This window comes from Molossus molossus, unplaced genomic scaffold (genome assembly GCF_014108415.1).
Source record: "Molossus molossus isolate mMolMol1 unplaced genomic scaffold, mMolMol1.p scaffold_m16_p_8, whole genome shotgun sequence".
In the NCBI taxonomy this organism is placed as follows: Eukaryota; Metazoa; Chordata; class Mammalia; order Chiroptera; family Molossidae; genus Molossus; species Molossus molossus.
This window is the reverse complement of record NW_023425402.1, coordinates 80,382,100-80,406,511: the sequence shown is the minus strand read 5'-3', so window position 1 is coordinate 80,406,511 and position 24,412 is coordinate 80,382,100. Positions and strand designations below refer to the sequence as shown.

The 24,412-nt window shown below is 34.7% G+C and overlaps 1 protein-coding gene across 2 annotated transcripts; it reads right to left on the bottom strand.

The window, feature by feature from the left end:
- Positions 1-540: 540 nt before the first annotated feature.
- CENPW (centromere protein W) lies at positions 541-6,600 on the bottom strand. Of its 2 annotated transcripts, XM_036249209.1 has the most exons (3): positions 6,362-6,600; positions 2,868-2,981; positions 541-796 (listed from the first exon to the last, which is right to left on the bottom strand). In XM_036249209.1, the coding sequence occupies exons 1-3, from the start codon at positions 6,485-6,487 to the stop codon at positions 770-772; spliced, it is 267 nt and encodes an 88-aa protein (XP_036105102.1). In that variant the 5' UTR covers positions 6,488-6,600; the 3' UTR covers positions 541-769. The 2 variants fall into 2 exon arrangements, with proteins under 2 accessions (XP_036105102.1, XP_036105103.1); XM_036249210.1 differs by lacking the exon at positions 541-796 and having other exon boundaries at positions 2,864-2,941.
- Between the last annotated feature and the right edge of the window lie 17,812 nt (positions 6,601-24,412).

Here is a 24,412-nt window from a genome sequence, read left to right as displayed (position 1 = left end):
CATATGCATGGACTGGAAGATTCAACACAGTAAACATGCCAATTCTCCCGAAGTTGATATACACATTTAATGCAATTCCAATCAAAATTCCAGGAAGATTCTTTTATAGATACAAAAAGGTTATTCTAAAATTTCTACGTAAAAGCAAATAAACTGGAAAAGTCAAAACAATTCTGAAAAAGAATCAAGTGAGAGGAATCCTTCTACTAATAATCAAAATGGCCCTCAATGGGTGAAAGTTGTATAAACTGTGGTATATTAATACCACAGAATATGATTCAGTAATAAAAAGTAGACTGCATTACTTACACAAAGGCATTAAAGAGTTAAAATTATTTAAAATGCACCTAGATTTAACTGTACATTGTCTTTTTTCATTGATTTAAATTGATTCCATAGGTCATTATGTCTAAAGTTAAATACTTATAAGCTTAAGTTCAAGAAACACACCTCTTCAGGCTACTTCATATAGTAAGATTTCAGTTTTGATATGCAAAACATTTGCAATACCAACGAAACAAAAGTAAAATGAATGCAAGTTCGTTTAAAATGAATGAAACATAATTCCTCAAAAATAAAGTTATATAGTTCTAAGTGTACTTGAGATATTTCAATACCAGTAAAAAAATATACAAATGCACACATCCCTCAAGCAGCCAATACTTTAATAATACACAATATTAACATATGCAAAAAGTGCTTTCACAATCTGTTACCACCTAAATAAAAAAATTGATCATATAATTTTCAAAAATGTGTTCTTTGACTTCTAACCTCTGCTCTTCTTTAGCATTACCTGTGAGGGAGAAAAAAAAATGAAAATTCTATTATACCCATAGCAAATAACACAAAGTTCCTCAACAAAAAGTTAACTGTTCTTATGTGTATAATATATAAGACTGAATTTATAAAACCCAATATGGAAGGTGATTAGAGAATCCTCTTGGCCTTATAAATGGTCTGAGACTTCTACTTCTCACAAAGAACATAAAACCTGCCTAGATTCTCAAAATCTGGTTTTATAGTAACTTCTAGATGTTAATTTCTTCTAGTGTAAGCCAAAAGTGTCCGAATTAATGGTTCCTAACATGAGGTTTGTAGACAATTTAGTAATCCTGGGAGTTACAGCATGTTCCAAAACTCTAAAAGCCTATTATAAATCAGGCATTTAACAACTCTAAAGCAATACAAATCCATTGCAACACAAATTTCTTATATTTGGTCTGGAATTATATCAATTTAGAAATCAAGCAAGACTAGTCATTCAAAAGCTTGTCAAGTAGACAATTTTCAAAACATGTAGCCCAAGAGAGAAATAAAACAACAGATCCTTAGTCGTAAAAGACAGGGAACATTAGATCAGAATATATCCAAAATATTTTTAAAGAATTTATCTTTTAGGTTAAACATACCTAGTATGTGTTAATAAAAACAAACAAACCCCAAATTTAAGATATACACATATACTCTTCAAGCTCTTAAACCTTGTTTTACCTAAAGAAAAACTAACTCTGTCTAGAATCTTGTTGGGATACTTGTAACTGTAAGAAAATTTGAAAACCCCTCCCCAAAAAAATGCCAGGACATGCACATTTCTAGGCTTCCAAAGGCCACCAAATAGGTCTAGACCTTAGGTTAGTACTTCTCTGTTCTGTTAGTATGAGTACTACAAAAGGAAGTTCTATGTACTAAAGTGAATTTACAAAATGCTATGTATATCATGTATTCAAATTTACAAAATGCTAACTTAAAGTCCAACAAGTTTCTTTACTGCTATATTTCTCATAACCTTTTATAACTTTACATAACTATAGGTATATAAAAATGTTAGCATTGTGCAAAGCTGGATAAAAGGTACATGGAACTCTCTACTATGCACCTTCTGTGAGTCTATAATTATTTTAAAATAAGTATACAAAGACCTAGAGTATCAAAACTAAATCTCTCCCCACATCATCCCCCAGTCAAACATGGCTGTCAATTTCTTATAGAAACAAGCTCTATATACATAATAACATTGTGACTATTCAGGAAGGAATAGTATGTTAGGTTATCTAAATGTATCTTGACCCTAGAAGCTGTACATGGTGGAACATTCATTAACATCAAATGGTAATGATCTCAAGAACAGATTTGGAAAAAACTCTGCCCTAGGCATCATACTCTTACATTATATAGAAATACCAGTAAGAAGCAATCTTCTGTTTTTATAAGTAATTTAATTCATAAATCATGCAAATCTCAAAACACAGTTAGAAAAACAAATAATTGGGCAATGAGGAAAGCAAAATGATCAAGAAGTTTTGATAAATTTCAAGGTGATAACCTTCTCAACTCTATATAGCTTACTACAAATCCTACAGATTATAGTCAAATATTTATTTTCCACTAAACAGTGATACAGCAGTGGCCATGAATCTTTGCATCAGAATCCATAATATACATATAGAGAAATAAAAATCTAAGTTTGGCCCTAGCCAGTTTGGCTCAGAGGTTAAAGCATCAGCTGGCAGACCAAAGAAGCACCAGGTTGATTCTGGTCAAGGGCATGGCACGTACCTTGGTTGTAGTTTGGTCCCAGCCCTGGTCAGGGTCATGCAGGAGGCAACCATCTATGTGTCCCTCTCAGATCGATGTTTCTCTCTATCTCTCCCTCCCACTCTGTCTAAAAATAAATAAAAAAATATCCTCCGATGAGGATATAAAAAAGAAAAATCTAACTCTGTAATTAAATCCATTAACATTAAAAGCCAAGTGTCAACTGAGTCAGCAAAGCTGAATAAAGAAATCTAAATCAGGCAGAGGTAATGTACGAGGTGGTATTTTTAAACTGAATTCTTGCTCAAAATAAGAAATTCAGGCCTTACCTTTGCTGCAGCCAGTACATGCTGGTCTTTAATGATTCCACACTTATTCTTACAAGCATCTGTCCTGGCCTCTTCTGCTAATCGACGAATAAACAGTAAACAGTTCAGGTGCACCTTTAAAAGGAAAAATTCATAAAGATTTTAAACTCAAAATGTTGGCAGTTTGAAATAATGACCTTTAAAAATAAAAGATCCCAAAATTTATTGCTATACTATTTAGTATTGTGATTAAATCGATTAATTTTTATTTAAAGTAACAGAATGTACTTTAATACAGGCCCATCTTAGATTACATACAAAAGAGACTTAGTTATTGCAATACATGAAACAAGGCTATGTAAAGCTAGCCAAAGGCTACAGACAATACCATTATTGTAAAGCATCGTTAGATCAAACCTTATGTAAAACTTTATTAAGTAACAAATATTCCTGCTTCTGATTCCAAATAATTTTAAATTTATAATGCATTTAAATGTTTCCCAAAATGTAAAATCAAAACAACATATTTAAGGCTAATCATCTTTCATTCTACAATCCAAGGTCTAAAGACTTTTTTGAACCAGGTATTTGAAAGATCTATTCAAAAACATGTTAATAATTGAAATTCTAGGTTTACTGAGTTGAAAAGTATATGTACAAAAGTCATTACTTGTCATCTAACAGTATAAAAATAATCATATCTATGCATGTATGCGTAAACAAGGACAGACAATAATGCTGGGGGAGGGTGGGATTGGAAGGAGAGTGTCAATGGGGGGGGAAAGGAGAAACATCTGTAACAAAAATAAAATAAAAAATAATCATATCTACTATTAATCTTTAAGGCACCTTTTAAGAAATTATTTTAAATAGATAATATAAGCAGACAGTATAAAATTCAAAACACAAAGGACTGTAGTTATGTAAGTTGTTAGCATTGTGGCAACCTGGGTAAATGATACATCAGTAGTCTCTACTATTTTGCCACTTCTTGTGAATCTATAATTATTTCAAAATAAACATACAAAGCAAGAGTCTCCAAAAGCATAGACTGTCAAAAATAAGTCTCTCTTCCATACAGTCCGAACATTAATTGTACATTCAGATGATTCAAACTGTTATGTTAAACATTAGGAATACAAAAAGTCCCAAACTTCCCAGTCCAATGGCAGACCCAAACCGATAAAGAAATTAAAGACATGTGTGACAATAGATGATTCAGTAAGATTAATTCTTTCTAAGAAGATTAAGAAAGGTTTAGCTGAAGAAGTGGTATTTGAACTGGATTTTGAAAGAACTAGAGTTTGCTGAGTAGAGTGAGGACATCTTCAGGCAGAAGAAATATCATATACAAAACGGCATAAAAGGAGATTTGTGTTAAAGATAATGGGAAACAAAAAGAGATATGTGAAGTTCCTTCCCCTCAAGTAGCTGCATACCACTGTAGGAAATAACACTGATACATGAAATTCTTAGTAAACAATGTCAAATTCCCAATAGTGAAACCGTATATTGTATACTTTCTCTGCTATCAAAGTTCAGAAAAGAAGATGTCAAAGCAGACTGCCTTAATTGTAGAAAAGTTAATGGATGATGTGGGACATCTGCTGGGTAAGATTATGAAGTGTCAATGGCAAACAGAAAACCATAAGCAAAGAAATGCATGGCATACACAGAGAGTGAATGAGAATAAATGAAAGCCAAAGAAAAGCATAAGACCGAGGAACACATAGTGGCCTAAAGAAATTCCTTTCCCCTGTTATTGCAACAGCTTGGAATTTCACCTCCCCTTCTTTCCTGCACCACCTGGATCCCAATCTATAATATAGCCCACCCCTCTATGAGTTACTTTGGGGCAGACAGGTGTGAATTTGGGAAGAATCTGACTACCTGAGAAATTTCTGCCAACCTATATAATAGTCTTGTAGATATTCTTGAGCAGGTACATTTATTTCCCCCACCCGCATCCCCCATTTACGACCTCCAAACCAGTGAAAACTCCAGAATAAATTACCTAAAAATGTCCTGTAAATCAATTTCATTTTAATTCAACTCACTTGTGCAACCTTTACCTTCACCACAGAGGTGGGGTGTGCAAAACAGTGTAAACAATGTATATCGTGTTTTCTTATGGGGGGGGGGGTCTAAGAAAGTAACAAAAAAAAGGAGGCAGGAAACATGAGATGGAAATATTTTTCCAAGCAAAAAAAAAGTTTGTTTTGGCTTCAGAGACCAAATAAACATGAAAACAATTCTATAGTAATCTAGCAAAAAGAGAAACCCTGCAAGTAGGCAACAGATGCGGAGTCGGTAGAGAAAAGAGGTGGGGGGGGGGGGGGGGGAATGTAGCTTAAGAACAGATGTAATGCCCGGCTCAGCGGTTGAACATCGACCCATGTACAAAGAGGTCGCGGGTTTGATTCCCGGTTGGGGCACATGCCCAGGTTATGGGTCAAATCCCCAGGTTGTGGGTCAAATCCCCAGTGGGGGGCACGCAGGAGGCTACCAATCGATATTCTCTCCCATGAATGTTTCTATCTCTCTCCCTCTCCCTTCCTCTGTCTCTCTAAAAATTAATAAAGAAAAAAAAATTTTTTTTAAAGAACTGATGGAATGACGCATTCTGAAGACACTCTCCATACCATATGTCCTTACTAGTCACAATTCTTTACCTTGAGCTCCTGAAAATTAGGTACCCATGCTCCTTTACTCAAAGAGCTCTTGTGACAAACCAGAGGAGGTATCTCCCATGGTTAAATCTAGGGAAACAGTGTCCATTCTGTTACAGGGATATATGTTCCAGGCATTCAACATAAAAACTCTGAATTTATTTCAAGACAGCAATATCACACAGTGGTTTGGTTGTGGTTATTTAGTAGGTAAGCATCGTGCTACTGGTATTATGAGTCAGATAAACAAGTTGCAGTGGTTTGTCTTGAAAACTGAATAGATGTTCTGTCTGTCTAGGAAAACGAATTCACAGCTGAGAGCATACTACTTACTAATAAATGTTTAACTGGACTTTTATATTAAGTAAGCAAAAGTAGAGAACAGAAGGCAATCTATTTAGTTAATAATGTAAAAAAGGCATGCCAGCAATTCCTTTTACAAATGTTTTATAAAAATGAGCCAACCTGAATTCCAAAATCGACTTTTAAAAGGCTGTCTTTCTTCCCTTAGCAAGTACACTAAACTCTGTATTATACCGGGCTCCCGAACAGCGACATTTAAAAGCTGTGAACAGTAATTTATCAGTTTTCTCCTTAAGCTGATGTGGCTAAGATCCTCCAGTAAAAAACAAAAGGTACAGAGATCGACATTTCCGTAGGCTCCAGTACAATTAAGCATCAGGAATACGAATTGATCTGGGGCAAGCCTGCCTAATCACTGCTGGAAACGCCTTAAACATGGGCCTGAAAGAACTAGCGTGTCTGGCGGCAGCGAGATAAAGACTGGGTTTATTTCCTCTGCCTGGTCCTGCCCCACTTCAAGCCCCAAACGGAAGAGAATCTCACCAGTAAGTCGCAATTTGTCTCCAGACGAAGGTGAGGCTTCTGTCGCTTGAGGACGCGCTTAAGAAAGCCGCGGGGAGCCTTCCGCTTCACCCGCTGACTCTGGGAGACCGTGGTGGAGAGCGCCATCTTCTCCCGCAGGCACTGGCCGCCGAGGCTCCAGGTCCTCCTAGCACCGCGCAGAAGCGCACGTCCGCGGGGACAGCGAGAACAAACCCGCCGCTCCGACGCTCCTTCTAGCCCGAGATCCAGGCCTGAATATTTGAATCCGCCGCCAAAGCAACGCGCCCGGCGCCGGGTGGTGACGTCAGCCCTGCGCAAGCCCCGCCCCCGGAGACGCCAGCGGTTCGTAGAAAACACCCACGGTGGGCGCCGGGTGACGTCTTTAAAGGGCCAAGGCCTCCTGTAATCGCCTAATGGAAAGTACGGGCTCTACGGAACCGTTTCTCCTATGTTCCAGAGCGATGTAGGAAAATTGTGCGAACTATATGCCAGGGCAGCTACACTTACTCTCCAAGCTCTCACTCGATACTGAGCCCAACCACAATGGACTAAACAACAGATGAATTGAAAAAAGTTCAATTTTTTCAGGATTCCTAAACAACTGGTGCCTTCCTAGCAAGGCATGATTTTGTGATGTTAACAGCTAACACTTGACACTTTTGCAGAATTTCATTTTATCTTATCTATAGTATTTTTATGATTCTAGCCTTTCTTTATAAATGCTGCTCTCTTTAATTTTAAGGCCCTTCCACTTAATCTTGCAATAATTTCAGATGTAATTTGAAGACTACCTCATTGAAAACTTTGCTGCTTCTCCAAGCAATTAACTTTTCTATTATCTGCGCTACCTCATGGGTAGTTCTCAAACTTCATGGTCCATCAAATGAAGCATGACCCCTGGGGATTTCCATTCAATAAATCTTAATGGGACTTGAGAATTTGCATTTCTAACCAATCCTCAGACCATGTTGGCATTGCTAGTGTGAGGACCACTGTGAGATCACTGTGGTTTTCATTGCACCTCTAATTCTGTGCCTGTAGTAATTATTCTGATTTCAATAACTGCACATACAGATAATCCTTCTCTCTGGCCTTCTATTTCCAACACCTCTTCTCTGTCCATGATCTTATCTTTCACTCTATGAGCCAATTACACCTGTAGTCATACCTTAAGCCATTTCATTACCGAATACTATACCCTTCCATTTTCTCAGTTCAATCGTCTCACTCCTTCAACCTCATTTCTAATCTTTTGAACTCTCTCCAGTATCCAAATTACAATAATTTGTAGATGCCCTTGGGATCACTGTTGTCTCTCTTTCGGTCTCTACCACACCTCCAACCCTACTCTACTCCTTATCCTCCCTCCTGCAGTTCATTATGGGTCATTCTAGTATCCCCATGCATTTCTTCTCAGCTTTCTAGTCATTCTCTTTTCTCCCACATACTCACCTGACAAAACCCAGTCCTGCTTAAATTGAAATCTCAATCCACTCTATGCTTGTGTCTGTGTATTGATATTAGCTTAAGAAAAACAGACAGGTCCTGGTCTGGTCTCAATTTAAATTCATGACCACTCAAGTGGGCTCTAAAGACTGCCTGTAATAAAGCAGTTCCTACACATTACCTTTTTTTTTTTTTTAATAGACTTTCACCTTCATGTATTAAAGAGTTACAGAGTAAATCATTGGAAAATTTTGTCACAATCAAAAGTTTCAAAATATTCTCCTTTAAAAAAAATTTTTTTTTCAGTAATTTAAGTTCCTTTGATTCAAAGGGTTAATAACAAGACCACTATTGGAACCCTACCTCACTTAGCAAGAAACATCTGCCCAAATTGGAAATGCCTTGAGTGTGGACACTTCACCTCAAATACAGGGAAAGTAAAAGGGAATCTAAACAAGAAGATCTGGACAGATAGCACTGACACTAGAAGGATAAATATGTCCCTTTTTTTATATCAACTATTTCTTCTTCTGATATAAATTTATCCCTGATTTGCAAAGGCCAAAGTCCCTTTGATACTGCTGTTTACTTTGGGAAGACCAAAAAAAAAAAAATTCTTCAAGGAAAATTATTGAAGAATTTCCCCCCTCTCATGCTATTTTAAGGTGTTGGTGTACTTCAGAGACAATTATAATTATATTAAACTGAGAATTTTTGCTGATGACATCTCTTGATATCTGCTAAAATTAATTTTTTTATTCTCACCAGAGAACATTTTTCCATTTTTTGTTCTAATAGAGTGGGAAGGAGGGAGAGGAAGAGAGTGAGAGAGAAACATCAACATGAAAGGGACACATCGAGTGGCTGCCTCCCGCACGGCCCTGGTTGGATCAGGGCCGGGAACAAACTGCAACTGAAGTACGTGCTCTTAGTAGGAACTGAACCCGGGTTTCTCTGGACCGTAGGCCAATGCTCTAACCGCTGAGCCAAACCGGCGAGGGCTAAAATGCTTTTTTTTAAAAATGATGTATTTGTTTTTCAAAATCTATCCTAAAGAAATTATCCTAAGTATAAAGTACATTTTATGAACAGAGATTTTAAAATATTTTTTAAATATCTAATGTGTAAATTTGTGTATATACATTCAGTTAACTATTATGACCATATTAAAAATGACATGAAAATTTGTAATAGCCTAGAAGAAGGCCCATGTTAATGCCAAGTGTGAGAAAAATACCTATATACCAAGGTAAATATAATATGATCTGAAGAATATTGAAAAATATATATATGTGTACACACACATACAACACTGGGAAAAAATATACCATAATATAAACATAGTTTTTAGATAATGGGAATATGAAGTTTTTAATTATTTTAAATATTGTTTAATTTTCTATAATAAACATACTTGAAAAAGAAATGAGATATTTTATATTTTAGCTAATTGATGTTAAATATGTTTACTAAATAAATGTCATTAATATATTTCTCTAAGGAAAATATTTACACTAGAAAAAATTTAAAAATTAATTGACAATACCTTTTGGTGTTTGACACAATGTTAAGAAGACATTTGATTTTGCTTTTTATAAATTGTACTAATGCACACATATGCTATGTGTTACTAGTTAATGTATTTCTATGAATTAATACTTTAAAATTATTCTAAATGAAATGAATGATTTATAAGGCTGTGTCTGACTTGTGTTTTTGCGCTCATTAGCAAATCATTAGAAAAAGTGTTAATTAACGCTAGGTAGAATCTCATAGTCTGCAAAAAGTTTTTGACATATTGTTTTGTCAGACATTTAAATTTTCTGTTGATTATAATAATGGTTAAATTAAATTTTTTAATCTTCCAGATGCAGCACAGTTGCCAATTTTTTTTGTAATTTTAAAATACTTCTGTCATGGCTTCATCATTTGTGAGATACAGACTTTCACAAAATTTTGGAACCTGCACTATCTCAGGTTTTTATCAGCGCAGTGGGTTGTAAGACAAATTATTCCAAAAGCTTTGAAAATTTCACCTTACTTGTGTGGTCTCTTAATTTATATTTCAAAGGTTCAGTTCAGCGAAGTACATCTCTTCTTAAACCTCTTTCCCTCACTGACTATCCCATTGTCAGACTGAATATGAAGTGATTACAGGAACACAAATCTATTTTTCAGTGTTGATGAAAGATATTGAATTTGAAACAAATTTTTGTTATGAATGCCAGAAACCTTAGACATTTTGATGTGTTTTCCAAGATAAAAAGATGGCTTTGAAATAGGACATAGTAATCCAGAAGAAATAGTTATTGTGAGGAAATATTAAGTGAAAAAAAAAAACAACTATAACTTGGAGCAAAAGCCTCATTGCTAACAATAATTTTTCTGTAACATTTTATTATCAGTTTGTACACTATAAAAATAATTGCTGTTAGAACATTATTTGGAACAGATTAGAGCAAAAGAAGAGAAATACTGCAATTTTTTTTCCTGTTCAAAAACTTGTTACTTGTTTTCATCTCTGCTTTTATGTCTTTCAATAAAATTTATTTCCTTTTTTTTCCCTACTTTTGAAAATGTTTTTATTGTTTTGTTTTGTTTCTTTAGAGAGAGAGAGGAAGGGAAAGAGAGATGGAAACATCAATGTGAGAGAGAAACTTCCATCAGCTGCCTCCTGCATGCCCCTTACTGGAGACCCAGGCAATAACCTGGGCGTGTGCCCCAACCAGGAATCAAACCGGGACCTCTCAGTCCATGGCATGGTGCTCAATCCACCGAGCTGCACCAGCTGAGTTTAACTTTATTTTTAGTGTTGAGTCTATTACAGATCTCCCTATTCCACCCCCCCTTCTTTGCCCACCTCCACCCAGCCAGCCCCCACTTCCCTCTGGCCATCACCACACCATTGTTTATGTATATGAGTAATATTTTTACTCTACTGGTAGTGGGCCCACATCAAATCAACAGGGATTTTTTTTTTTTTAATTTAATGACTCCAGGGAGTTTTCAAACTGACACTGCTTTCCATGGATATATTATTTAAAAGTCTATAAGAAAATTGAATGCTATCAATTGGCTAATTGTCAAGGAAAGAAGAATAAGCTATTTCTTGCCAAGTAAAACTTTATCTTTCCTATCCCAGAACAGCGACAAAATTTTTCTGAGGGAAAAAATGTTTCAAGCAAATGGGGAATATTCCAACATAATTTATTATTTAGTAACTGTTACTAGAAAGTAAGAGGGAAGGGAGAGCTTGGATACAGTGAAGGAAACACTACACCTCCCTTCTCCCACACCAGGCTTCCCAGTCTAGATCAGGCACAAAGACTGGGAAAGAAGCTTTGTATTGGGTAAGTGGAAAGTTTTCATTATTTCTCCAGGCTGAATTGCAACAATGGGTAATTGTGAGAATCGACTAGATATTTCATCATCAAAACAGAGGGGCTTTAAATTTACCTAAGAGAGTAAAATCTTGAGAGTTTCACCTAAGGGAGAAGAAAACAGGTTTAGAGGGAAAACAGGAGAGAGAATAAAGTTAGTTTCACCTTACACTTCATCAAGCCTGGCTTATTCTATAAACTCAAGCCATTACCAAAATATGATAAAAAAAAATATCTTCATGCTTTGTGTTACCATGTGCCCAGGAACTGCTTTAAACACCAAATATGGGTGTGTGCATTTATTTTTCTCTAGAACTTCAGAGGTAAGTACTACTATTATTGTTATTTACAGAGAAGAAAAATGAGACTCAAAGGTAATGTTCTAAAATTTACGCATTTGAGATATGGTGGGGATGAGATGTATCACAGCAAACACTGGGAAATATTATTCAAAATATTTAAATAAATAAATAGTCTTTTTGTGGAATACCATGTACACACTTAAAATATTATTTTAACCACCAGGTAGGAATATGTAAAAATATAGCTTAATAAGATAAATGAAAAAATCAAGATATTTTATTGTTTGTAGTTTTGTTTATGTCTTTTGTTAAAATGAAAGCTTACACCCTGGCCAGTTTGGCTTAGCGGTTAGAGCATCGGCCTGCGGTCCTGAGAGACCTGGGTTCGGTTCCCGCTAGGGGCACATACCTCAGTTGCAGTTTGTCCCCGGCCCTGGTTGGGTTGTGCGGGTGGCAGCCACTCTATGTGTCCCTTTCACATCGATGTTTCTCTCTCTCTCTCTCCCTCCCAGTCTATCTGAACAAAATATCAAAAAGTGTCCTTGGGTGAGGATTAAAAAAAAAAAAAAAAAATTAAAGCTTACAAAAAATGGCTAGAAGAAAAATCACAAAATGTGAATGAAACGGTGCTAATTTTATGGGTGACCTTTTTTCTCTGTAATTTCCTGTTTATTTAGTGTGGTAACATTACTTCTCTACTGGAAATATAAATTTATAATAAAATGGAGCAAAGGGGGAAATACCTAATGCTATTGTGATAGAAAATCTCATATACCTAAAGTATAAAGGTCTTAAAGAAATGTGACATGTTTTATAAATAGCAATCATAAGTAATAAAATATGAGAGTTTACCCCAAAATTAATCTATAAAATAATGCAATTTCAATCTATAGTTATTTTTTGTGGGACATAACAAGCAGACACAAAAATTATATAAGTAAATAAAAAAAAACTGGAATAGAAAATAAACATGAAAATATGTTTTAAAACATGGGAATATAAATTTAAGTAGCAATGATTTATAATTTCAGAATCGTCAGATTGACATAAACTATTAGGTCAGATAATACCAATTTTATGTGGGATTTGATAGCTCTAATTCTTGGCTCTTCCCATCAAAGGCAGAGCCTTCTGCCCCACTGTTGGACTCCGGCCTGGACTACAAGACTCACATTGACCAATGGAATGGTATCAAACGCCATACCGGTGAGAAAAATTCTTGAGCATTGGAACTTGCTCTCTTGCTGCTCTTGCTCCCTTCGCCAGAACCATGAGAATATGCCTGGGCTGGCTTGCTGAGGAAACGTGAGGAACACCTGGAACACAGCTGTCATCACTACATTGAACATCTTACACCATCCAGCCCCCTTGGAGCCTCCCGCTGACAAGAGATAGATGCCTAAGAGTCAGTCAATGAGATCAGTCAAGCTAAACCTAGATCAATTAAAAAAAAGAAAAAGAAAAAAAAAAAAAAAAACTTAGCCAATCACACACTTGTGAGACAAAAATTAGTAGTTTCAAATGCTTTTACCAAAACAATAAGTTATCAAGAAAAATTCTGATTAGAAAATGACTGAAATGGAATGTTTACTATGTCATTTTCTAATCAGAACTATATCTAATTTATCTTTTCTGTGAAAGATGTGAAACAGCATTCTTTGCCATTACTTTCCCTTAAACATCTCCTTCCTAAATTAGCTCTCAAGAGAAATTAATTTGTATTCAGTACTCCAATTACAATTAGTATCTAAAAATTTACATTTGCTAAGAGGTTAGAGTTAGAAAATCTCAGGTTTTATCAGAAATAAATTTTTGTAAGAACCAGTTGCTTCCACAATATAACATTTTAACAAGCTGTTAAAGAGAATTATTAACAAGATTTCAAATAAGTCTAAAAGCAGTTTCTTCACATTAAAATTGTAAATAAATTTTACAATTGTAGAATCATATAATTGGAAGAATCTGCAAGAGATTGCTTGGTTCTGACACCTGGTATAATAGTTAAATTTTTAACTCAGCATTCATTTTAAGATATGTTAATATATGCATCTCTATTTACCTCTGCTCTGTATTTTATAAAAATACTATGCTATACAGAGTACACTTGTGATTTGTTTGGCAAACTTTTGCAGAGCAGGTACTGTCTTAGCAAACAAATAGCAGACATGTTTTTCTGTTTAGGTAAATGTTAATAATCACAGCTGGTTTGGTAATTCAGTTATTCAGCAAAGACATTGTAAACTACTTGAAAAGAAACCATCTGGTTTGCAGTTGTAAAACTGAAACCAATTAAAACACTTAAATGGCATTTTGTTTTTCATTTTCATCTGTAAAAATATATTTTGCAAGTTCTAATTAGTGGTTGATTTTTCTTTATTGCTTTTATTATATGAATCACACTCAAATAATTTTTAAGTTCAACAAAACTGTTTCTATAATTGATATTATATTGGGACAGCAGATGAATTAAAGGAAAAAGAATATAAAATATACATGTATTGATAAACATAGACACAATAATGTAGTACACAGAATTTTTATGTATCAAACCCAATAAAATAGGACAAAATGTCTACCAATCACAAGAATTGATTGGATAGATATAGCCTAAGAACCTGATAATTCAGCTAATAGACTATATCTACTTAAAAAAAGAAAAAGAAAAAACAAATAAAAGAAAGATAGGAAAAAGAAAAAAACAGAACTCAAAGATTATATTCAGAAAATATACTTTTTTATCTCACCCACTGTCCCTTTAAAATTTACTCAGTAATAAGAGCTTTGACTCCGGAATAAAGTACAAGTAGCCCTTTGACTGTTCTCACTTTCAGATAATAAAAAGTACTATGATCACTCTGGGCTTTAAAGCCTGGATTTGGTGTTTAGAATGGCCAGTTTCATGTAATAGTCAAAAGTATTCAACTTCATTCAAAGTTACAGCTCTGCCTAGTCCCCCAGATGGAATCTAGAGGCCTGCTCTAAGTAAGAAGCCAGTAAAGAGGGAAAGAGGATTCATTTTGCATCTTTTTTTCTCTCTTACTCTTTCACTCTATCTTGTTAACTGGTTTTTGATGCTTCCCTCCAGAGATAATATGAGAGGAAGGACAAAAGATGAACTGGGGCAGAAAAATTCTTAATTGATTGCCATTGTCTTAGGTTGCTTTCTATCTCTCAAGGGCTGGCAGATGTTTAAAGTTAACACTTTCTCTCTGGGGAACTCTCATTTGTTTGGAATGCCTTACCCAACCCTCCTCCCATTTGAAGTGGCCTCTGATGTGCAGTTCCTTGACTAGGACTAATGTACTCCATTTCCACAGTTCCTTACTTCTTCTTTCCATGAAGAGTCTGATGATTCACCTTGAACTTCTTTGGGGGCTGTTTGCCCTCTCATGATCCTGCTTGTACAGCATCTAATAAAACATCTACATCCTCTCTCTCTCACCCACATAAAATGTGCAGAAAACACGCAGGCATCCTTGACCACATACATCTAGTATAGCAAGACTATACCAGCAAAGGAGCTTCACCCCACTCCCACTGCAGCTAGCCATGCCCTTGCCCTGTGACTTTATTTCCCTGTAACTCCCTGACTGCAAGGCCATAGCTCCGCCTCTCTGAATACGTAGTCCTGTTACAAATCCTCTTCCTTGACTTAAGATGAAAAGGGAATAATAACGTTGTTCAAAAAAAATCCTCTTCTTGAATCTCCCCTTCCTCTCTGCTCTATTTATTATTTATATTTCCAATGAGAGTAGAGGGGAGTTTTAGAACCAAGAAGCTCATTTCAGATATTTTCTTTGAAAATTTTCATCTTGGTTTGGCATCTCACTTTACAATTTCATAACTCATTACATTCTAACATTTCAATTAAATTTTCACTTTAACATCTGGCCTTAATAGTGGTTTTTGTTCATAATAATCTCTAGCCAGAGCAAATATTTAAATACTATACAGACAAAATATTTTCACCTTTAAATTAATAGTCCCATTACAGATATTTGACACCTGATATAAATATTTTTCTATCATCTTTATAATGTTACAGAATACATAAAAGGTGAATGAAATAAAATAATTGGTTTCTCTTTGTGGTGGCTATTGCCATTGCCGAACTGGCCTCTCCATCATTCTTTTTTGAAAAACAGCCCATATCATGACTATATGGGTCATCATGCATCACAGGATGGATTATTCATAATTTGCTTTAGTTCTGGCCATATGGATTGGTCCAGGGATGGGTATATGCCTCCAGGTGAACCAGAGTTCTTCCTTGGGATTTTTTCTGCTGGAGATAAGAATCTCTTTTCTTCTTAATTATGAACCTCAAATTTGAGATGCCAGAACTTTTAGCAGCCTTGTCCCTAACACCCAGAATAAAGCATAGGGTAGAGGCAGAAACTTTCTGACATTCCGATGGCTATCCTAGTTTCTGATATTTTCCTTTAGGTGGTCCATCCCAGCATCTTTCCTATAAATCTCCTTTCTCATTTAAGCTAGTTTGAGAGTTCTTTCCATCACTTTAAATCAAACATGATAGGTTCTTGATTATTCATTTCTCAAAGTGTATATAGTGTTTGGCATCTTTAATTATTTTAAACCCAAATGAACAGAATTAAGCTCAAATGTAAGAGCAGTTATAATACCATTGATACTAGAAGTAGCTACAGTTATCCCAAAAGTCTGGACAACAAATAAAAGAAGATACCCCGATATTTAACATTCAAGGTAATAAATTGACAGCAGCAATAGAAAACAATAAGCATATATTTTCATTTTTATGATTCTATGATTTTGAGACTCCTAAGTGACTACGGTCCTTTTACTCTCAAGTCCTTTAAGGGGACTAAAGGTTAAGCCAGCACATTCAAATAGACTCATTAGTGGTAAATGAGAACATTGTTTTCAATTACAAAATATATATAACAGGAAGATAAATATATAAATTCCCTTCTCAATAAAAAACCATAAGAGAAAATGTAGAACATTAACTACCTATATCCAAACATTTCAAAATACATATATATTTGCTTTACCTATTTATTACTCTCCTCATTCAAAAGCTACTTGAAGTAGCAAGGGAGCCCTGGATTCCAAACTTCCAACAATTTGAATACCCCATCCAAAAAATCTCCAAAGTACTTAAGATAGATTATGTTTGAGAAATCTTATGAATAATTTGTCCATTCTTACTTGCTTCTGGCTTCAGATGCTCTCCATAGAAACTATAAAGGTGAACTCCATTTAATTCTCTAAGAATTTAGAACCATTTATCACATAAATAATATAGTTTTATATTTAAATAGCAAGGTGGATTAAATTATAGTCTTCATTTTGCTATTGAATGAATTTTAGATTATGAGCCTAGATACGGGTTTATGTAGAGTGAATAGAGTCATCCATAGAAGGAGTAATTTATTTTTCATATAGAGTTTCAAGATAAATTGTCTCTTAACTACTTTTAATTAATTCATTTGTTCACTTAGTCATTACATTAATCAGGGTATTTTATTTATTAAGTGTATAATAAGAAAATATTTTTCATGTCTTATCACAGTCTTATGATCACATAGAGGAGATGACCAGGCAAACTCAGAAAATACATTAAAATGTGAGCATGGCTCTAGAGGAAGTGTGTGTGTCTGTGTAAAATGTAATAGGATTATAGAAGGAACAAGACCTAGATTTACCTTGGTTGAGATGGGACTGAAAAATTGAAGAAGGTAGAAGACGGTAAAGGGGGGATAAATGGTGATGGAAGGAGATTTGACTTGGGGTGGTGAACACACACTACAATATACAGATGATGTATTATAGAAGTGTACACCTGAAACCTATATAATTTTATTAACTAATGTCACCCCAATAAAGTCAATAAAAAATAAAAATAAATTGAAGAAAACTTCACAGAAGGGGTAACATTTGATTTGAGAATTCAATTTAATCTTTAGTTTATGCATGAAAAAGATATGTGGGTATAGAAGTAGCTTGGGTCACCATCCTTTTTAAGGTCTATATGCCTATATGTATATAGTTAGTGGGGCTTAGATGCTGGATTCAGGTTGGAGGAGGATAGTTGAATGTAGTAAGCACTAAATACAAGGCTGGGTGGAAAGTGGTTGCTAAATGAGCCACTTAAAGTCTATCAGAACTTCATAAAACATCTGGAGCTTCTTAATGAGACCTCTTATTTCTTAATGCACTGTTGGATTTTAAAAGTTATATTTTTCTGTTAATTATAAATGAGTATTCTTGAGGTGCTAATTCTTCCAAATATACTGCTAAAAGAAAAAACTATTCTTTATTAGACATTCACTTAACAGTAGTTTATTTTTTAAAAAAAGACAATAGTGTGCCAGAATCTTATCATTATAAAGTCACTTTTGTTGTTAAATGGAAAAAAGGCCTTAAATCAAATTTAATTTATAGTTTCTCTTTGTAAAGTAGAACATTCAGAACAGAAGAAACTTTGAACTCTGTTGTCGAACAAACACGTATCTATTACCTTTCATATGTTTCTCATAATCCTTTTAACTATCCCAGACAATTGTCAAAACTATTTATATTTAAAAAGGCTTTTGCTTCCTCCTAGCTTGAGTTCTTCATCTATTTGATCCTAAAGTAAAATGTTGAATTTGTGACATCAAAATCCGATCTAGGGAAACCACTTTTATGTGGTCAATTTTGACTCTATAGTGTCCCTCTAAGAATGGAGAAAAATTGAAGGTAAAGAGAATATTTCTGTAAATTTTTCAAAAAGGAGTAAAAGTTATCCCCATAGCAATAGAAATAATAGCTAACACAGCTCCTTCTTTATTATAGTCTTCAGTTTCTACATGCATAAAAGTAATTAGCACCACCACTTTTTTGAAGATCATATTCCTAACCAAGTGCGAATATATGCAACTTGTATGAAAATCACCATACAACCACCATGCAGTGGCCCCATTTAATCTGATTAAATATTAATGGTTGTGGGAGACAGTGAGAGGCCAGAAAGGAGGTGAGTTGGTCACATCTTCCAGGGCTTTGAACCACATTTTTGGCATTTAAAACAAAGACAAACATATTATTTATTGCAGCAGTACTTGGGTACAAATGTGTTTTATGCACAAGGGTCATATATTTCTATTTTTCTCTATTGTAATGGATTAAGGTTGAGTCCCATAGCACTATAATATTTGTATTTACAAATAGAAACCATATTTATTCTGAATGCATTTGCAACTAAGTGTACAATTCACAGCTTTATCGCTTGTTTTATGAGTCCATTTGGCTTGGCACAGAAAAAAAAAATAATTAATCAAGTCTGTACATTTCAAGGCCTGGTCTTTACTTATGCAGAAACTGCTTATTTATTAACATTAAGCATCTCCCATTTGGTCTCAAAGAGACGTATAGTTGCATGAAAACAGAACAGCTTTCAGTAGATGATTGCACAACTACAGATGCTTTTTTCCAACACCGTCACAGCTGAGGAGGTCCAACCAAATGAAAAACAGTTCTGATGAAGTGAGAAACAGAAAAGCGGTACCATGCAAACATTATTACATAATAAAATGCAGGCCAGCACACATTTTTTTACTCTCTTTATTAAATTTATGTGAATCAAGAGAAAAGGGTGAAAAGTATATTTACTGCTGATAAAAATTATTCTCTGGATAATTTCAGTCTTCTCATTTAAAACTCATTCTTTACAAGTTTCTAGTTTTCCCCGTTTCCTTTTAGTTCTCTGTCATCTACTCCAAAGTTAAACTTTTTGGATTTAATAAAGAAATAGAATTTGCAGGTGGCATGTTCCTGAACACACAGTCTAATATCAAGTGATGTTACAAGCACTTAAATGAAAATTAGGAGGCTGTCCTCACTAATCCTAGTCTTAAAATATTTTCAAATGATTTATCCTAACCGGTTGCAAGAGCTATGTTAGTGTGTGTGTCTATCCTGGCCCACCGGGAACGATACCAGCCGAGAGTAATACACGAAACCATGGGATGTGTTATGATACTATCCCTGAAAGATTTCCAGCCTAAGTTATACTCGCAGCATTATACTACAGGGAGCCCAGCACCCCAATGGATTCCTAAAGTACATGCAGATGTGTTTTTCTGAAAATACAGTACTAGAAATATTGCTTATCCTTCTGGAATGTGCTAATGTAGATACAGATATAAATATTAGAATGAGTAATTGTAAAGCATACACAAATGGATCAAGTACATTCATTTTTTCCTACCAAAGAGCATTTTTTCTCCATTTCTTTGTATGTATAAATATGTACAGGGTGGAACAAAAGTAGGTTTGCAATTGTATGTGAAACACAGAGTTTATTCTTGTGCTATCATTTATTAGTTATTGTATTATTTTCCATACAAACAACTGTAACCCTATTTTTCCCCAGCCTGTTTATATGTGTGTGTGTATATACACACATATGTACATACACATATACACATATATGTATATATGTGTGTGTATATATAAAGTTTCGCAATACATCAAATTGTTTTAGTTAAAGGAATCATCTTTAAGTCTATTCCTCATATTCAATTATATATCTATACTGGCATGGAAAATAATTTTTGTTCTTTTTATTTTCACTATCATTTATTAAACATTTATTATTTACCAGGAAACTATGTTGAGTATTTAACATATGTTATCTCACTTAATTCTTAAAATATCCTTATAAAGTAATTCTATGTCTGTTCCACCAATGCAGAAATTGTGCCTCTGAGAAATTGGGGCCTATGTGAGCCAATCCATTAATTAAGTGGGGAAGCAAAAATCCAAATTAAAGCTCTAGCTCCAAAGCCATTGCTTTTAACCAGTATTTCTTTCAAGTCAGCTAACCAAAGACTAACTCAATATATTAGCACAAAAGGGATATAAGAGTGATTCCAATTAAATACATTTTCATTAAAAAGATCCTAATAAATGAATAAACATATTCATTTTAACTAGAAGCAGTAGTGGGGGATTTTTGCTCTACTGAGTCTCCAAACCTAAGTGTCTTCCTGCTCGACCACACCAACATCCAAAAATATTTGCTCAATATAAACCTATCATAGCATCTGAGATATTTTCATACTTTACATTTCTATAGCATTTCTTTAAATATTTGGGGTTATTTAAACTTCTATAGCATTGTCACTTGCTCAAGTTAAAGTAATCCAGAAATGCTTTGCATACTATTCCTTCAAGAAATGTGTCACATTTAATTTCTATACGTGAGTTCTATTCTTCCGGCATTCCTTTCCCCGTCTTCCTTTTGAACCCTCTTCACAGGTGCATCCAAAGACAGAAATGATAGAAATGGAACAAAAAGGGCTTATTATCATAAACTTCAGAGAAAGCAGGGTAATGTATTATCAAAGTTTCTTCTTTTATTAGGATTTACTGGTTATCTGAAGTGTTATTTACAGCATAACAACTTTTAGTTCTTTTCTAGAGGAAGCACACAGAAGATGAAGCTGGCATTTTTTTAAATCTAACTAGTAAATCCAGAGTCATCTCTGGACAAAGGCAAGTGATATTTGAGGTCCCGATCTACTGGATTTGTGAATGTTCCCATCATTCCTTTATATTAACAACAAAAGAAGGCATGATCTCTATTCCGGGTACATAAAACAGTTCAATAAAACATGCCTTGATGCTATAGCCAATGAGATTGTTTTCACAGAAGATAGAGTCAATTCCTTTTTCAAATGTGGGAAATTAATTCCATAGTATTAAATCTGTCTTTTTCTTCTTTCTTTACCCCAAGTGAACCTATATAATCCTTTCCTCAAAGGCAGACAGAAAAAGCGTAAAGAAACAGTGAAGTGCAAAGAAAAGAGGTTTCCAGGCTACTGAATTTTATAGCAGATATTTTTCAGCCTAAGCGCTGAAGAAGAATAAAAATATTTTTATGTTGAAATTTTGCACATATATTTTCTATAGAAATCTAGGAACAGCAGTAGTGTTAGTCATAAAAATATAAGTAAAAGCAAATTACGAGATTATAAATTCCCTGCAGTCACCATAAAATCATGACAAAAATAATGTAATCATTCTGACATTGTCTAACTTAAGACACGTTGAAACTAAAAGAGACTTGCAGCAGAACAATAAATGAAGAACAATAATGAAGAACGGGACTTAGACAAGAGTAGAACAGAGCTTTCCCATAACACATCTGAACAAGAGTTATAAAGTGAGATTAAATAAAGAGAGATAAAAAGTTAATAAAAATGTGTACTATCATGACACATACCCTTTGAACTGAGTTACTAATTATAGGAATTTACATGTATACATGGTTATCCACTGTAGCAGTTTTATAATAACAAAAGATTAGAAGCAACCAGATTTTCATCAAAAGTATTAGTGTTCTAAATGATGGTATGTTTGTGGCATAGAATACCATACAGCTATAAGAAATAATAAGGAATCCCTATGCACTGTCTTCATCAGCTTGGGCTGCTGCAACAAAATGCTATAGACTGGGTGGCTTAAACAACAGACATTCATTTCTTATACTTGTGGAGGCTGGGAAGTCCAAGATCAAGGTGCTGTTAGATTCAGTTCCTAGTGAGGACCCTTTTCCTGGATTGCAAATGGTCACCTCATCACTATATTCTCACATGGTAGAAAGAGGAGGGGAGGGGGTGGGGTATGTGCATGGGAGAGGGGGCTTGCTCTGATCTCTTCCTCTTCTTATAAGGACACTATCTCATTATGAGGGCTCAAGCTTTATGACTTCATCTAAACCTAATCCCCCACCCAAGGCCCCATTTAACTCCATCTCATTAAGAGTAGGATTTCAGCTCAAACATGAAGTTGAATGAAAGACATTCGGTCCATAGTAGCACTGATAAGAAAAGCTTTTCAAGATCCATTAAGTGAAAAGAAAACAAATGTCTAAAATCACTTCATAGAATGTTATGTGTTTAAAAGAAGGAGCAAAATTAGAATACATATTGGTATTTTCTGTTACTAGCATTTTAAAAACTCAGAAAGCTTATACCAGAAACTAATAAAAGTGTTCACCTATGGAGAAAGAGTGGGACCCCAAAGGATGAAGAATAAAAATACTTAGTATTTTTTAACATCTGAATAATATGAATGTATTAAGTAAATGTTTTAATTAAAAATGAAAGGAAAAACCAATATTAAAATTGGGCATTGACTATAAGTTGCAGTTGAATTTTTGGCAAAACTCAACACCCTGTAGTGATAAAACTCTCAATTAACTAGAAATAAAATAAAGATTCTAAATAAATAAATAAATTCTAAAACAACCTTATCATTAATGTGTACATAATACTTATTGCTGTGAAACTAAATGTTTTCCTCCAAGATCAGGAACAAATCAAGGATGTTCACCCTCACCCCTCCTATTAAACATTAGACTAAAAATCCTAGTCAGGGAAATAAGTCAAGGAATAGAGAAAAGAGGAGCTATAAAAGGGAAAGATCTTTATTTGGATATAAAATAATTGAGCACATAGAAATGTATAAGGAATTAACAGAGAAAACTATGAGAACTAATAAATGAATTTAGTGAGGCTGCAGGATATAAGACATATGAAAAACTTAAGACTATCTCAAATCAATTCTATGTGCATATGCTATCAGAAACAATTAGAAATTCAAAATTATAAAATACTATTTACAATAGTAGCATAAATTATAAAATACCTAGGAATAAGTTTATAAAATATGCAAAAGATCTGTACCTTAATATTGCCAAACACTGCTGAGAGCAATTAAAGAAGTATAAAAGACATTATTTGGCATAATATATTTACTGATAGGAAGAGTCACTATTTTTAAGATGTAAGTTTTGCCCAGAGTGGCCTTTAGAGTAAGTGCAACATCAACAAAAATTCCAGCACATTTTTTGTAAAAATTGGCACACCGATTCTAAAATTATTACAGAAGTATAAAGGAACTAGTGTAGATATACAAAGATGAACAGTTAGAAGATTATACAGTGATACCTCGGTTCTCGAACACCTCGGTTTTCGACCAAATGGAGATTCGAGAAACTTTTGTCTTGGAATCCGAACAAATATTTGGAACTCGAACTTCCGAGATGAGCCGAATGGCGTTCATTCGGCCCAGCACGCCTTGCTTGCGTCATCAGTGTGAGTGCAGAGAGAGAGTCACGCTTTGTGGAGTCACGCTTTCCTATTGGTTTCATTGCTTCGGTTCTCGAACAATTCGGTTCTCGACCGTCCTCCTGGAACGAATTATGTTCGAGAACCGAGGTATCACTGTACTACCAGGTCTCTACAGGTACTATAAAGCTCCAAAAGCTTCTGCACAGCGAAAGATACAATCATCAAAACGGAAAGGCTACCCACTGTATGGGAGAGCATAATTGCCAATGATATATCAGATAAGGGGTTAATTTCCAATACATATAGAGTGCTCATACAACTCCACAAAAGGAAGACAAAGAATCCAATTAAAAAATGGGCAGAGGAACTAAATAGACACCTCTCCAAACAGGACATACAAATGGCTAAGAGACATATGAAGAAATGTTCATCATCACTAATCATCAGAGAGATGCAAATCAAAACAACAATGAGGTATCATCTCGCACCGGTCAGAATGGCCGCCATCAACAAATCATCAAACAACAAGTGTTGGCGAGGGTGTGGAGAAAAGGGGACTCTAGTACACTGTTGGTGGGAATGCAGACTGGTGCAGCCACTATGGAAAACAATATGGTGTCACCTCAAAAAATTAAAAATTGAACTCCCATTTGACCCAGTGATCCCACTTCTAGGAATATACCCTAAGAAGCCTGAAACACCAATCAGAAAGAATATATGTACCCCCATCTTTGTAGCAGCACTATTTACAATCGCTAAGATCTGGAAACAGCCCAAGTGCCCATCAGTAGACGAATGGATTAAAAAGCTGTGGTACAT